We start from the raw sequence: 15,442 nt of genomic DNA, 5'->3' as shown, positions 1-15,442 counted from the left end.
CCTCATGCATTTTGGCTGGGAAGTACATTTTCCTTTTTCGATGTCTGTTGGTGGCTCAGGCTTTTAGTACTAGCTATTTAGAAGGCTGAGATCTGAGGTTTACCGTTTGGGCCAGCCCAGGCAGGTGGGTCTGTATGGCTCTTATCTTTCACTAATCACCAAAAAGAAAGCCAGAAGTGGAGTTGTGGCTCAAATGATGGGATGCCAGCCTTGAGAATATAAGCTAAGGGATAGGACTGGGAGTTTGGTCTAGTGGTGGAGTGCTTGCCTAGCACACATAAAGACCTGGGTTTGATTTCTTGGTACCATATACGTAGAGAAAGCCAGAAGTGGTGCTGTGGCTTAAGTGGTAGAATGTTAGGTCTTGAGAAAGCCCAAGGACAGTGCTCAGGCTCTAAGTTCAAGCCCAAGGACTGGCAAAAAAAAAAAAAATCTAAGTAACAGTGCAAAGGCCCTGAGTTCAAGCTCCAGTAGCAGCACCAAAAGAAAAGTCTTTTCAGGGCCAGAGCATATCCTAGTGGTAAAGTGCTTCCCTAGCAAGCAGGAAGCCCTGGGTTCGATTCCTCAGTATCACATACACAGAAAAGTTCAGAAGTAACACTGTGGCTCAAATGGCAGAGCATTGGCCTTGAGCAAAAAGTATCCAAGAACAGTGCCCAGGCCCTGAGTTCAAGCCTCAGTACTGGAAAAAAAAAAAGAAGGAAAGAAAAGAAAAAGTCTTTTCAGTACTCCAAAGTGACAATGAATTACCAGATCACCAGTGAGCAATGTCTGCCCCAGACACGTCACCAGCACAGGAGGGTTCTGAATAGCTCTAGTGTTACTGGCTTGCTACTTCTGAGCATGAGATCTGGGGTCCCCTTACTGTATGGGCTAAATTTTCCTCATCTATGCACCAAAAGAGTGAAAAAAAAAAAAGCCTCTCAAAACTCTTGTTTCACCAGGTGCTGACAATAGGCAAATATAATCCTAGCTACTCAGGAGGCTGAGATATGAGGGTTCTAGTTTAAAGCCAATCTGGACAGAAAAAGTCAAAAGACTCCTATCTCCAGTTAGTCAGTAAAAAGGCAGAAGTGGAGGTGCAACTCAAGTGGTAGAGGACCAGCTTTGAGTGGAAAAGCTAAGTGAGAGTACAGGGTTCTGAGTTCAAACCCTAGTACTGGCACACACACACACACACACACACACACAGAAAGACTCCCATTTTCACTGGAAACATTTCAAAATGATGACAGGAGTGTATGTTCCCGAACAGGTAGCAATGATGACATACATGCTGAAGAAAGCAGGACCCAATCTCACTCAAGTGGGGTTCTTCTTTGTTGTACTGTTTCTCAAGGTCTTTCAGAAATTTTCTTTGGAATCTGTAGATGTCTTCTATGTTGCCAAAAATTGTGGCTAGCTGTGCGACTGTGAACATTCCAGTGTGCTTGCGACACTGTCGGATATAGCCCTGCAGAATAAAAAAGCAAACCTCTAAATGTAGGTACAAATTATTTATTTGAATAACAGGCTCGTTTTTTCAACCTTTTTGGTTTAGTTTGTTTGGGGGTATTGAAATAGTTTTATATTTTTTGTTATGTTGGTATTGATGTTTGAATTCAGGGCTTGCGCTACAGGAATGAGCCACCAGAGTCTGGCTTGGAATGAATTTTAATTACAAAAATTATTTTTACCTCTATGGGTCCCTAAGGGGACCAAATCCCTTTCATGATTACAATTTGCCATAGATATTTTTAAAAACAAACCAAAGGAAAATGTTTCATGTGGTTGGATTTGAAAAGTTTCTAGAAACAAGTTTTCAGATATCAGCATTTCATTTTTGAGTTCTTAGTATAGTATCGGTATTCTTTTTTAAAACTCCTTTGTGTGTGTGAGGAGGGAGGGAAAGCCTATATATATGTGCCAGTATTGGGGGTTAACCTCTGGGCCTAAAGATCTTTTTAGCTATTTAGCTCACAGCTCACTCATTTCTGCTTGAGTCATACCTCCACTCTGACTTTTTGCTGGTTAATTTGAGTTGAGTCTCTCTAATTTGTCTCTCTGAGCTGGGTCTGTATTGGAGATGAGTCTCACAGACTTTTCTACCCAGGCTAGCTTTGAACCATGATCCTCAGATCTTAGCCCTCTAATTAGCTAGGATTACAGGTGTGAGTCACTAGCACCTAGGTCTAAATGCCTAAATCCATCCCCCCCCCCCGCCCCCCAGGTTTGTGCACTGTCCTTAAGCTCTTTTTGCTCAAGGCTAGCACTACCACTTGGGCCACAAAGCCACTTCTGGGCTGGCTTTGAACCACAATCCTCAAATCTCAGCCTCCTGAGTAGGTAGGAATACAGTCACTACTCACCAGCACCTGGTCCAGCCCAAATGCTCAAGATGATCATTCTCTTATCCCTTGTTCTGCCTCACAGACAAGAAAACCTGTTAACTTCAGTCACTGTTGGCTGACACAAATGTGGTCCTGCTCATTGTCATTACTGGCTCATTGCCCAAGGATGCCACTGTCGCCTGCTTTCTCACGTCTGCACATCTTCAGCTAGAGACCAATGCTAATTATTTCTCTATCTGCATTACCATGGGACAACTAGGGTTTGGGTGGAGTCAAGAGGGACAGGAAGAAATGCTATTCATGAAATAGAGTTCATCACCTATTTAAGCAGATTTAACTGTCCACTTAATAAAACAGCTGCTACTGATTTGTGGTGTGTGTGTGTGTGTGTGTGTGTGTGTGTGTGTGTGTGTGTGTGTGTGTATTGGGGCTTGAACACAGGGCCTTAGCTTTTCTACTCCAAGCTGGTGCTCTACCACTTTAGCTATAGCTCCACCTCCAGCTTTTTACAAGTTTATTGAAGATAAGAGTCTCATAGAGTTTCCTGCCCTGGATAGATTTCTCAGCTCTTAGCCTCCTGAGTAGTTAGGGAATTATACATTTGAGCCACCAGTGCTAATATAAATTTTAAGAGGAAAATAACACAAGGTAAGTGTTCAGACTGAGTTTAACTCCCAACCCTACTACTCAACTTTGGGAGTCTGTTTCCTCATCTATAATAACAAGCCCAGCAAGAATGCTGTGAGTAGCTGAATTAAGCCAGGTAAAAGAATGGTATATGGTTAATTTCTTCCAATTATAGTCAGTTATCCCAATTTTTTCAAAATGCCATTCTGAGGACTTTTCATTTACCATCAATTTATATGGACTATCCAGAAATGGAACTCTGGTGCAAGAGGTAGAGTTCGAGCCTTGGACAAAAAAGTTTAGGGACAGCACCCAGTCCTTGAGATCAAGCTACCAGGACCAACAAAAATGTATACAGCCAGACACTGGTGGCTCACGTTGTAATCTTAGCTACTCAGGAAACTGAGATCTGAGGACTGCAGTTCAAAGCCAGCATAGGCAAGAAAGTCTGTGAGACTCTTATCTCCAATTAAACACCAAAGGCTACAAGTGGAGCTGTGGCTCAAGCAGTAGTGTGCTAGCCTTCAGAACAAAAGACTCAGGGACAGCATCCAGGCCCTAAGTTCAAGCTCCCCAGCTGACTGGAAAAAAAAAGTATATAGACAAAAACATCAGCAGTGGTGAGATCTGTATATAAGGTTAGATGATCACAAGGTTAACAGTCATGACTTGAGTTTGTCTCGAGTGTTGACTGGTCATGGGTGAATGACTAGGGCTGAAAACAGCACTGACAGCTAGATGGCTGGTCACACCAACAAAGCAGTTCACCCTGAGACTCAAGACAAGAACCACAATCAAAACCCATCAGGTGAAAAAGTATCTTCCAGACTGTGAGAAAAAGCAATCTTATCTGTCAAAACAAAGTTTCTCCACCTTATAACCAATTAGCGTTTTATACTGATCTTTCCTGGTACTGATATTTCCTGGAATTATTTGCTTCTTGACTTCAAACTGTCATTCTTAGTTGTGTTATTTGTAACCAGTCATCTGTGTCAAGGATATAAGACCTTACCAACAGGGTTAAAGAAAATTTACTGCTGGGAAGACTATTTAGCCTTGAAATTCACCAGATAAATCTTTGGGGTTTTTTTGTTTGTTTTTGCCAGTCCTGGGGCTTAAACTTAGGACATGAGCACTGTCCCTGAGATTTCTCAAGGCTGGCACTCTACCTCTTGAGCCACAGCACCATTTTTGGCTTTTTCTGTGTATGTGATACTAAGGAATCAAACTCAGGACTTCATGCATGGTAGATAAGCACTCTACTACTAGGCCAAACTCCTGCCCTCAAGACTTTTGTTTTGCTTTCCATGCCTAAATAGCTCAGAATCTCATCTGGAAGTTTGCGATTACAAATTAAGGGATTGCAAGTACAGAAAAATCTACAAGTGTAAATCAAGTACATTTTACTAAAGAATGCTGCTTTTAGCCAGATGGGCATTAGTGGCTCATGCCTATAATTTTAATTAATCAGGAGGCCAAGATCTGAGGATCAAGGTTCAAAGCCAGTCTGCACAGGAAAGTCCATGAAACTTTTATGTCCAATTAGCCAGCAGCAAGCTGTAAGCGGAGCTGTGGCTCAAGTGGTAGAGCACAAGGCTTGAACAAAAAAGCTAAAGGACAGTCCCTGAATTCAAGCCTCAGTACTGGCATGTGATGATGGGGAGAGTGGAGAGTGTAATTAAGTGGCTGTGATTGGGAAACAGCTGTGGGCTACACTACACAGGGTGTTAGGAGAGGTGTGGGGGTTTGGCACTCACCTCACAGATGTCTTTCAGGTGCTTAATGTACACCCGCTCGGTGTTCATTATCTCCCGGATGACGTTGGTCCGCATCTGCTGCTTGCTCTCAGTGAGCTTGTGACGTGTCTGGTTGGCCTCCTCCTCCAGCTGCTCACCTGGCGGACTGCTGGAATGCTCTGGCAGCTCTTCCTGATTGACTCGAAGCTGCAGTGAACCACAGGTGACAGGTGACATAGGGACTCTGGTGTCTGCTTGAACATGATTAGTTACATAAGCAGAGCTACTTAGAGCAACAGAACGTTATACAGGGCTGACATGTATATGGAATTTAAATCCACTGCAAAAGGATCACATACCAGTGTTTCCTGCCTGTAATTCTAGCTACACTGGAGGCTAAGAGCTGAGGACAGTAGTATCAAGTTAGCCTCAGCAGGAAAATCCATGACTCTTAGCTCCAAACAACCAGAAAAGAAGCCAGAAGTGGAGCTGTGACTCAAGCAGTAGAGCATAGCCTTGAATTGTAAAGCATAATGAGAATGAGAGACCTGAGTTCAAGCCCCAGTACCAGTATCAACCAACCACATGGGAAATCTATAAAGCATGAAGGCCACAACTTACCCTAACAAAGCTGGCAGGAAACCAGGCTTCCTTATCTTCATTCCGTCCCCACCACCAGTCCTTGTTTGAAGCTTCCAAGACCTGGATGACATCCCCGGCCTTGAAGCCCAGTTCCTGGTCGTCCATGGTCACATGGTCCCACAGGGCTTCCGCACAAACCACGTTGCCATCAGAGATCAGCTGGACAGGATAGGTAATGCTTAGCACAGAGCATAGGATGGCAAAGGAGCCACATGGGTACCTGCTAGTTCTTGTTGGATACACCAGTGGTTATATAAAACTAACTGAGGAAAACATACAGGGAGAAATAGTACCAGCTGGGTGTCTAGGATCAGCTGTTCAAGGATACTCTGGCATCCATGGCTCACATCTGTAATTCTGGTTACCCAGGCAGCTGAGATCTACAGATCATGGTTCAAAGTCAGCTTGGGCAGGAAAATCTGACTCTTTTATTCACTTAACCATCATAAATCCAGAAGTGGAACTGTAATAGAGAACCAGACTCTGGCAAAAAAAGCTAAAGGACAGTGTCCAGGCCCTGAGTTCAAGCTTCAGTAGCAGCACCAAAAAACAGTATGAGCGAGGTGGCAAATACCCATAATCCCAGCACACAGGAGGCTGAAAGGAAATTGCAAGTTCTGGGCCAACCTGGACTACATACAGTGAGATTTCTATCCCATAATCCAAAAGAGGGGGAAAATTATAAAAGAGAGAAAAAGAAAAACATATGTACAAATGCTCATCAATTTACAATGGGGTTCATCATAAGAAATGATGTGGGTAAAAAAATGCATTTAATACACTTGACTATACCATTCATCAGAGCTTACCCAGGCTATCATAAATTTTCTCAGAACAGTCCAATTAATCTATACTTGGGCAAAAGACCCTACATTACAATACCCTCATTACAAAAAAAGTGAGGAATGACTCATTGTAATTTACCGAATCCTGTACTGAAAATAAAAAAGTGGAATGATTATTCTGTATTGCTTGCCTGAGAAGAGATCAAAGTTTAAACTGTGAAATATAGCTTACACCAAATGCATGTATATAATTTTCCCACTACGATGAAATCAAGATAGTCTGAAACACAACAGGGACAAAGACTGGTCAGTGTACAAGCCAGGCATGATAGCTCACGCCTATAATTCTAGCTACTCAGGAGGCTGAGATCTGTGGATGGAGATTCAAAGCCAGCCCAGGCACTAAAGACCATGAGACCCTTGTCTCCTATTAATCACTAGAAAACTGTGGCTCAAGGGGTAGTGTGGTAGCCTTGAGCTGAAGAGCTCAGGGACAGCGCCCAGGCCCAGAGTTCAAGTCCATGACTAGGGAAGTGGGGAAGAATGTCAGTGTAAGTAGCCCACTTAGTTGTAAACTGGTTATCTAATAAATCTGAATATCTGGAATACTGGCTCTAAAAGTGACTTCTGAGCAGGCAAACTAGATGTCTCAGCCAGGGTCGGTAAGAATACAGTGTAATATTTATGCTGCACTGCCAGGGACTAACTTTGTTTCTAATTGTACAGATCATTACTTCAATTAAAGAGACCTCTAAGTTCACTTAACAGTGAGGAAGTAAATAACAAACATAACATATACTTATGAGGGAAGGAAGAGGTTTGGCACTGATTCTTTTCTCCATGCTGGCCATACCTTAGCCAAAATGGCTGAGATATATGTGTGTTCAGATTTCAGATTTGTTTGGATTCTACAACATTTGCATAGACCAGTGACTAAGTGTTCTTAATCTGAAAATGACAAATCTTAGCTAAGACCAATGGTTCATTCCTATGTTCCTAGCTACTCAGAAGGCTGAGATCTGAGAATCAGGTTTTGAAGCTAGCCCAGATAGAAAAAAATCTATGAAATTTGTCTCCAATTAGCCAGCAGAAAGCTGGAAGTGGAGAGGAGGCACAAGTCATAGAGCACCAGCTTTGAGCAAAGATGCCAAGAGACAAATGCCCAGGCCCTGAGTTCAAGGTCCAATACAAGACCAGATAGCAATCACATCAAAGGTGGCCTTGGACATTAAAATGCAAGAGTTCTGCTTTGTGGCATTGTCCTGGGGAACTGCAGTACCTCGTTGACGGCCAGCTGCTCCCCACCTGGCTGCAGATATCGAGGGTTAGCCTGGCAAAGCTCTTCATAGCTGAAGTCTTCCTCACTCCCGTTGTCATCCACTAAGGCAGAGGACTCAGTCCCTCCATCTGAAGAAACTGGGAATAGAAATGAGAAAGAATGTTTACAAGACACGCTTCTCCAGGTGTAGGCATGAGCATGCTTCTGAGCCCAGCACTCCAGATGCTGAGGTAAGAGGAGAGTGAATTGGAAGCTTGTCTGGTTTACACAGAGAGATCCTATCTCCAAATCCTTACATAAATACATAAGCCAGGTGCTGCTGGCTCAAGTGTGTAAGTCCTAGCTACTAAGGAAGATGAAATAGAAGGACTGAGGGTTCAAAGTCTTCCCAGGCAGACAAAGCAGAGACTCTTTATCTCCAATTAACCAGTAAAAAGGCAGAAGTGGAGGTATGGCTTAAGTGGTAGAGGACAGGTCTTGAGTGAAAAAGATAATCAAGAACTCAAGGCCCTGAATTATTTTCAAGCCTCACTACTGGCACAAACAAGCAAAAAAGACATACAGAAAGACACAGTTAACAACATTTTTCTATGACAAAATGAATGACCTTTGCTACCAAAATCCCCGGGCAAATAGACAGTTTTATTTTGCATAGACAGTCCCTACTGAGATATTAATGTTGAGGAAGATTGATGCTAAGGAAACAGAATTAAGTGTGACAGGCAGAAATGGAACATTTCTGAAAGTATTATCAACAGCACTATTTTTGTGAGTTAAGTCACAATGACTTACCTGTGATTTAACGATCCAAAGTAAATATAAAAAATATAGATAATAAGCTAGGTGCTTGGTGGTTCACATCTGTAACCCCAGCTACACAAGAGATTGAGATCTGGGGATCAGGGTTCAAGCCAGGCCAAGCAGGAAACTCTGTAAGTCTCCAATCAACCAGCAAAAATCTAGAAAGACAGCTGTGGCTGCCAGACTTAAAAGAAAAAGCTAAGGGACGGGCCCTGAGATCAAGTCCTAGTACTGGCATCGAACAAAACATACAAAAATAGATAACCTTGTTTTCAAGCCATCTGTTCAAGACACACTAAAAGAGGTATGAAATAGGAACACTTTGCCAGGAGTCAGGGGCTTATTATTCAGTTACATGAAAGACGGATCAGGATGACCGCAGTTCTAGGCTAGGTACTACCCGTAGAAAAGTCCATGAAACTACATCTCAATACAAGCAGCTCAGCACGGTGGCACAGGCCTGTAATCCTAGTTACTCAGGAGGCTGAGATCTAAGCATCAAGGTTCAAAGCCAGCCCAGGCACAAGAGGACCTGAGACTCTTATCTTTAATTAACCTCTAAAAAAATGGGGCTTGGCTTCAGGGTAGGGCAATAGCCTTGAGCTGAAGAGTTCAGGAACAATGCCCAGGCCCAGGGGTAAGGCAGTAGCCTTGAGCTGGAGAGCTCAGGGACAGCGCCCAGTTCAAACCCTATCACACACACACACACACACAATACAGTAATGGAATGTAGAGCAAGATTGTTTTTCAGGTGTGTACCAGGCAGGACACTATTTCCAAAATAACCAGCACAAAAAGAAAAAGAAAAGGTTGGGGGCCAGGAGTTAAGAGTGCTTGCCTAACATGTACAAAGCCCTAGGTTCAATTCCTTGGTACCACACACATAGAAAAAGCTGGAAGTGGTGCTGAGGCTCAAGTGGTAGAGCTCTAGCCTTGAGAAAGCCCAAGGACAGTGCCCAGGCCCTAAGTTCAAGCCCTAGGATTAGCAAAAAAAAAAAAAAAAGGTTGGAAGTGTGGCTCATTGATTGGTAGAGCACATGCCTAGCAAGCATGAGATCCTGAGTTTAAATTACCACTCTCCTCAAAAAGCAGTATGAAATAATTAAAGAATTAATACTAATGAATTAATCTTTATTTTTTTTGGCGGGGTGCCAGTATCAGGGTTTAAACTTAGGGCCTGGTGTCTGTCCCTTAGATTTTTGCTCAAAATTGATTACTGAGTCACATCTCAACTTTCAGCTTCAGTCTTTGGTGGCTAGACAAGAATTTCATGAACTTTTCTGCCGAGGCTGGCTTTGAACCTTGATCTCAGGTATGAGCCACTTGTGCCCAGCTCTCCCATGTATGGGTTTCCCATAGGAATATAATAAGGAAAACCATTTGTGGTTTCAGGTAGACACTGGGCATCTTAGAAGGCTTCTACCATGGTAGATGAAGTATAGGGTGTGGAAAGGGCTGGGAACAGTGGCAGGAGCCACAGGGGACAGCTAGTGAGAAACAAGGCTGTCCCTGGGAAACTAGAATGGGAAATGGAGTCTAAGGACACTGCACAGATGGAGCTCTGGCCAGGAGCCCTGAGAGGATGAAGTCAAAGAGGTTTCAGAACATTCTGGATATCAGCACCGTGAGGGGACAAAGGGGTCACTGGCTGGGATCACTGGAGTATAGTACTGGCAAGTGGGCTGGTTGCCTGTGGCTCACATCTGTAATTCTACCTACTCAGGAGTCTGTGAGATTCTTATTCCCACTAACCACCATAAAGCCAGACAGAGCTGAGGCTCAAGTGGTAGTGTACAAACTTTGAGCAAAAAAAAAAAGTTAAGGGACAGCACCCAGGCCTTGTGTTCAAGTCCAGGACTGTGACTAAAAAGAAAAACAAAACCAAACAAAAACCTATCAAATCTACATTTTTACCAACTGGACCCACAGTGGATAGGTCTGAAATATCCAAGGTGCATGTTTTATTCCTAACCCAACTCAACCAGACTGATCATGTTCTAGGAGTTCTACAAGTACATCCCATCCAGACCACCCCAGGCCCACCCAGCTTTCTGCCCACAGGGGCTATCACCTTCCTTTAATCACTTTCAACCATGTTCTTATGGGAGACAGACTTTACAGAGCCTCCAATTCTTACTGAGCCAGGTGCTGGTGGCTCATGCCTATAATTGTATTGAGGCTGAGATCTGGGGATAGCAGTTCAAAGTCAGCCTAGGCAGGAAAGTCTATGTGATGCTTGTTTCCAGCTAACCCCCAAGAGCCAGAAGAGAAGATGTGGCTTAAGTGGTAGAACACCAGCCTGGAGTACAAAAAGGCAAGGGACAGTACAAGGTCATGAGTTCAAGCACCAGTACTGGTACAAAATAAATGAATGAATAAATGAATACATAACTAATAAAGTGATAAAATAATAACAATGAAAAACATTCGTAACAAGCAGCACTGAAGGGCAGCCATGTGATTATATGTCACGTACAGATGGAATCCTTGAGATCTGTGCCAAGCACAGATAAGGCTATGGTTATGACGGAGACATGTAGGCAATAAGCCAGAGCCATGCATGGTGTGCTCTTCCAGCAGATAGACCAGGCTGTGGTGGCAGCTTGGCTAGTCAGTCCCACCTTTCCCAGCCTGGCCCTAATCATTCCTGTCTGTTTGTGGTGGTCTCCTCACCCACACCCTGAGCCTCCTCTATATCTCAAATATTTCTAGTGCTACACCTGGTCAGGTATGCTCACAGACTCTTGCTTTTCATTTATGCTTGCCTCTTTTCTAGAGCCTTCCTGTGAGACTAGAGAAAGCCAGCTATGGCCACGAGTCCTCACATCTGTGCCCTGCTGGGAAATCACCTACATAATGCCCTGCCTTGAACATTGAGAAGTCACTGGATCCCACCCTGATGGTGACACAGCTGGATTTATACTGTCCTGTGCACCAGGTGGAGGCTCTGGGCTGTGCCTGCTTGTGGACAAAGTAAAAGTAAGCTGCCAAAGATATGGGTTAGGGGGACAGGGTGTTTCTTAGACCTGAGATCAATGCCAAGATGTAAGCCAGACTTGCCAAGGCAAAAGGGTTGCATGATTAAGACAGAGGGCCTTGCCCTGCAGGTCAACTGGGCAGCAGAGAGGCAGCTGTGTGTGTGTGTGTGTGTGTGTGTGTGTGTGTGTGTGTGTGTGTGTGTGTGTCTACTGGGCACCAAATGGGTGATACCACCTACCGGGACTCTCCTCTCTCTTTCAGACAGGCTCTCCTCCTTTGTAAGTACAGGGCTAGGGATGTAGGTGGGAGTTTTTTTTTTTTTTTAACAAAGCCAAGTCTCTGTTATCTGAAAAATGCTCCTGAGCCCAGACAAGAAGTAGTGACTTTTCCTTCCCAAATGTAACTTCCGCTTTGTCAGAGCTCTTGAAGAGGGGGAGTTTGATGTTGCCTGGTCTAGGGCACTTTCTTGGGGGGGTGTTTGGGGGAGGTTGAAACAGGACGTTGTGGGGAAGCTTTTTCTTCCTGTATGAGTATGTTTCCAAACACATCAGAGAGAGCAGGAAAGTCAAGAGCCTTTCCCCTCCCTGGGGGCAGCTGCCTGGGTTTAGGGTTGAAATATTTTGAACTCCTGTATGAATCTATATACACACACACTCCCTGCCTGCAAAAGGCCTGAAGCTGCAGGAATCTTTGTGTCTCAGCCAGCAGTGATTTAGCACTGCCTGGCACCATTGGCATCTCTCCTCAACGCAGTAAAGCCATGGAGGAGCTGGGGGTGGGGGATGGAGAAAGGAGTAAAGGCATCTGCCCCACCCCTACCTCAGTACCACTAGAGTAAAGGCTAGAAATGATGGGTTTTTTTCCCCCTTAATGAACCCCGGAACAATGTCAGCTAGGGAGAACCTGTCATTTGATGTGGCTGTCATTGGGAAAATTCAGTTGGGGGGGGGGGGGAGAGAGTCATGATTTACATAATCACTACTTTACAGGACCATAATAAAAAGGAAAATATACTAGAGATATAGAAATAGAACATTCTGGAAATAGATGTGCACAAGGTTTATAAATGACCTCTGAATCACTCCATAGGGGCTTACTAGAAAGGAGAGCTTCAGGAGAAGGATTTCTTCAGCGAGTTTGTTTCTACACCATAGATAAGCACATCCTGAGACACCTGAGAACAGGGTATTTCAGAGGCCATGTCAACTGACTCAGTCTCTCAAGAGCCAGGCAAGGCAGGACAGATGCATGGACAGACGTAAGGACAGGGCAAGGCTACTGTCCTCAAAGTGGTGATTAGGCGAATTTCCCTGATTAGACCATGGCAAGATAAATACATGTATACAATGTACTAGATCCCAAAGACACGTACAATTATTATGCGCTCATTAAAAAATAAAATTAAGATTTATTTTAAGAAATAACCTAGGCCAATGTCCCGCTTGCTACCTCTGAAGGTAGTTATGTAATCCAGAAGCAAGTATCTCTGTTGCTTCGGCCTCTGTTTTTCCATGAAAGCAAGTATACATGTTTAGGTGAGGTATTTTGGTTTTTGTTTGTTTGTTTTTGCACCGTTCCTGGGGTTTGAACTCAGGGCCTGGGTACTCCCGCTGAGCTCTTTCATTCAAGGCCAGTGCTCTATTACTTGAGCCACAATTCTACTTCTGTCCTTTTTTGGGTGGTTAATTAGGAGATAAGAGTCTCAAACTTTCCTACCCAGGCTGGCTTCAAACCATGATCCTCAAATCTCAGCCTTCTGATTACATGTGTGAGCCACTGGTGCCCAGCTCAAGTTTATGTGTTTGATGTAGTCAGAGTTCAATCATTTTCTCCTGCCTTTTGTAGCCCACATGCAGCTCACCAGTGAACCCTGACTCCATCCTTTCTTACAAAGGAATCCATAACTGGCCACCTCTCATCTGTTTAAAAAACCACTTGTGGCCAGGAGTGTGGCCTAGTGGTAGAGTGTTTGCCTAGCATGCACGAAGACCCGGGTTCGATTCCTCCATACCACATACATAGAAAAAAAAAGCCAGAAGTGGTGCTGAGGCTCAAGTACTAGAGCTCTAGCCTTGAGAAAGTGCTCAGGCCCTGAGCTCAAACCCAGGACAGGGCAAAACAAAACAAAACAAAACAAAAACACTTGTGGCCAAGAGTGGGACCTAGAGGTAGAGTGCCTGCCTAGCATGCATAAAGCCCTGGGTTTGATTCCTTGGCACCATATACACAGAAAAAGCCGGAAGTGATGCTGTGGCTCTAGTGGTAAAGTTCTAGTCTTGAGAAAGCCCAAGGACAGTGCTCAGGCCCTGAGTTCAAGCCCCAGGACTGGCAAAAGAAAGAGAGAGGGAGAGAGGAGGGGGGGAGGGAGGGAAGGAGGGGGAGTGAAAGGAAGGAAGGAAGGAAGGAAGGAAGGAAGGAAGGAAGGAAGGAAGGAAGGAAGAAAAAAAAATTACAACCAAACGAAAACCAAATCAAACCAAACCAACCAAATAAACAAACAAAAAAAACCTACTCACTCTGGCTACTCTTGCTAATCTTATTACTCTACCCTAAAAAAAAAATTTAAAAATAAACCACATCACTGACTGGAAAAGTTGAGTGACTTGCTCTAGGTTCATATACCTGTAAATATAAAAACAGGGGCCAGGAGTTTGGCCTAGTGATAGGATGTTTGCCTAGCATGCATGAAGACCTGGGTATACTTCCTTGGTACTACATACATAGAAAAAAGCTGGAAGTGGTGCTGTGGCTAAAGTGGTAGAGTTCTAGCCTTGAGGAAAGCCTAAGGACAGTGCTCAGGCCCAGGACTAGAAAAGTATAATATACATAAATATAAAATTGAAGTCAGAATATTTGCCTAAGTGTGTGTATGCATCTATGTGCCAATACTGGGACTTGAACTCAGGGGTTGACCTTAGCTTTTTTACTCAAGGCTGGCGTTCTACCACTCAAGCCACAGTTTAATTTCTAGCTTTTTGTGTTAATTGGGGATAAGAGTCTTACAGGCTTTCCTGCCCATGCTGGTTTTATACTTCAGATTTCATCCTCCTACGTAGTTAGAATCATAGGTATAAGCCACTGGTATCTGGTATTTAAAAAATTTGCCAATTGTCAGTGGCTCATGTCTGAAATCCTAGCTACTCAGGATGCTAAGATCTAAGGATCATAGTTCAAAGCCAGCCCAGGCAGGAAAGTGAGTGAAACACTTATTTCTAATAAACTATTCAAAAAAGGTGGAAGTGGCACTGTAGTTTAAATGGTAGAGCATTTACCTTAAGGAAAAAGTAGCTCAGGGACAGTCCCCAGGCCCAGAGATCAAGTCATAGGACTGGCAACAAAAAAAAAGTTGTTTTAGGGCCAGGAGTATGGCCTAGTGGTAGAGTGGTTGCCTAGCATGCATAAAGCCCTGGGTTCAATTACTCGGTACCACATACACAGAAAAGACTGGAAGTGTTGCTGTGGCTCAAGGGGGAGAGTGCTACTAGCCTTGAGAAAGCCCAAGGACAATGCCCAAGTCCTGAGTTCAAGCCTCAGGACTGGCAAAAGGAAAAAAATTTGTTTTAGTTGACATCTATGGAGAATTCTTTTCCCTAGTGGCTACAAGCATGTCATATATTTTATTCATTGTCTAAGATGGTTGTATTCTAAAAGCAACACTCCCAATCTAGTTTCCCATCAGCTGCATTCCCAGTGCCTGGTACACAGAGATGCCCAGGACATACAGGGTAGAGGGGAGGAGATGACCACATAACTACATTCCAATCTGCATTCTTGACAAGACAACAGTGGAGCTGAAACTTTCCCTTGCTGAGTTTTCCTACATAATTACTTCCATTTTGATTTAGTACTTCACTCTACCCCTGGTATACTTAGGTTTATACACCACAAAACCACCTAACAATGCATTTTTTCAGAGTGTGGCCCTAGTGCTAAATGGTTCTGTACAGCCTATGAGCTGAAAGCAGGGATTTAGGGCAGATCTGACTTCAAATAAAAGGGCTACATAATTGTTTCATTTTTATTTCTGTGTGTGAGCCCTTGGTCAAGTTCCTTTCTCGGTTTTCACATCTTGAATGTGGATAAAAATACCCACTTGTCGGAACTATTTAAAAATTCTCAACATTAATTACTATTGGTCTGATGGGGGCCTCAAAATCAAACATTATTCAAGCTGGGCTCAGGCCTGTAATCCTAGCTACTAAGTCACTGAGAACTGGGGAGTGTGGTTTGAAACTAGCCCAGACAAATACACGACGCTTAACT

At 43.8% G+C, this 15,442-nt stretch overlaps 1 protein-coding gene across 3 annotated transcripts in view; it reads right to left on the bottom strand.

The window, feature by feature from the left end:
* Nucleotides 1–15,442, bottom strand: part of Spata13 (spermatogenesis associated 13) — a 122,694-nt gene that overhangs the window by 15,240 nt on the left and 92,012 nt on the right. For all 3 annotated transcript variants that reach the window (XM_090342392.1, XM_090342391.1, XM_090342394.1), the window contains 4 exons: nucleotides 7,400–7,536; nucleotides 5,315–5,494; nucleotides 4,715–4,900; nucleotides 1,274–1,453 (listed from right to left, as the gene is read on the bottom strand). In XM_090342392.1, coding sequence (XP_090198518.1) covers nucleotides 1,274–1,453; nucleotides 4,715–4,900; nucleotides 5,315–5,494; nucleotides 7,400–7,536 — 683 coding nt within the window. The remainder of the gene's footprint in view (nucleotides 1–1,273; nucleotides 1,454–4,714; nucleotides 4,901–5,314; nucleotides 5,495–7,399; nucleotides 7,537–15,442) is intronic.

The sequence above is a fragment of the Megascapheus bottae genome, chromosome 11, assembly GCF_031878675.1.
Source record: "Megascapheus bottae isolate mThoBot1 chromosome 11, mThoBot2.hap1, whole genome shotgun sequence".
Taxonomy (NCBI): domain Eukaryota; kingdom Metazoa; phylum Chordata; class Mammalia; order Rodentia; family Geomyidae; genus Megascapheus; species Megascapheus bottae.
This window is presented reverse-complemented; position numbering and strand designations above follow the sequence as displayed.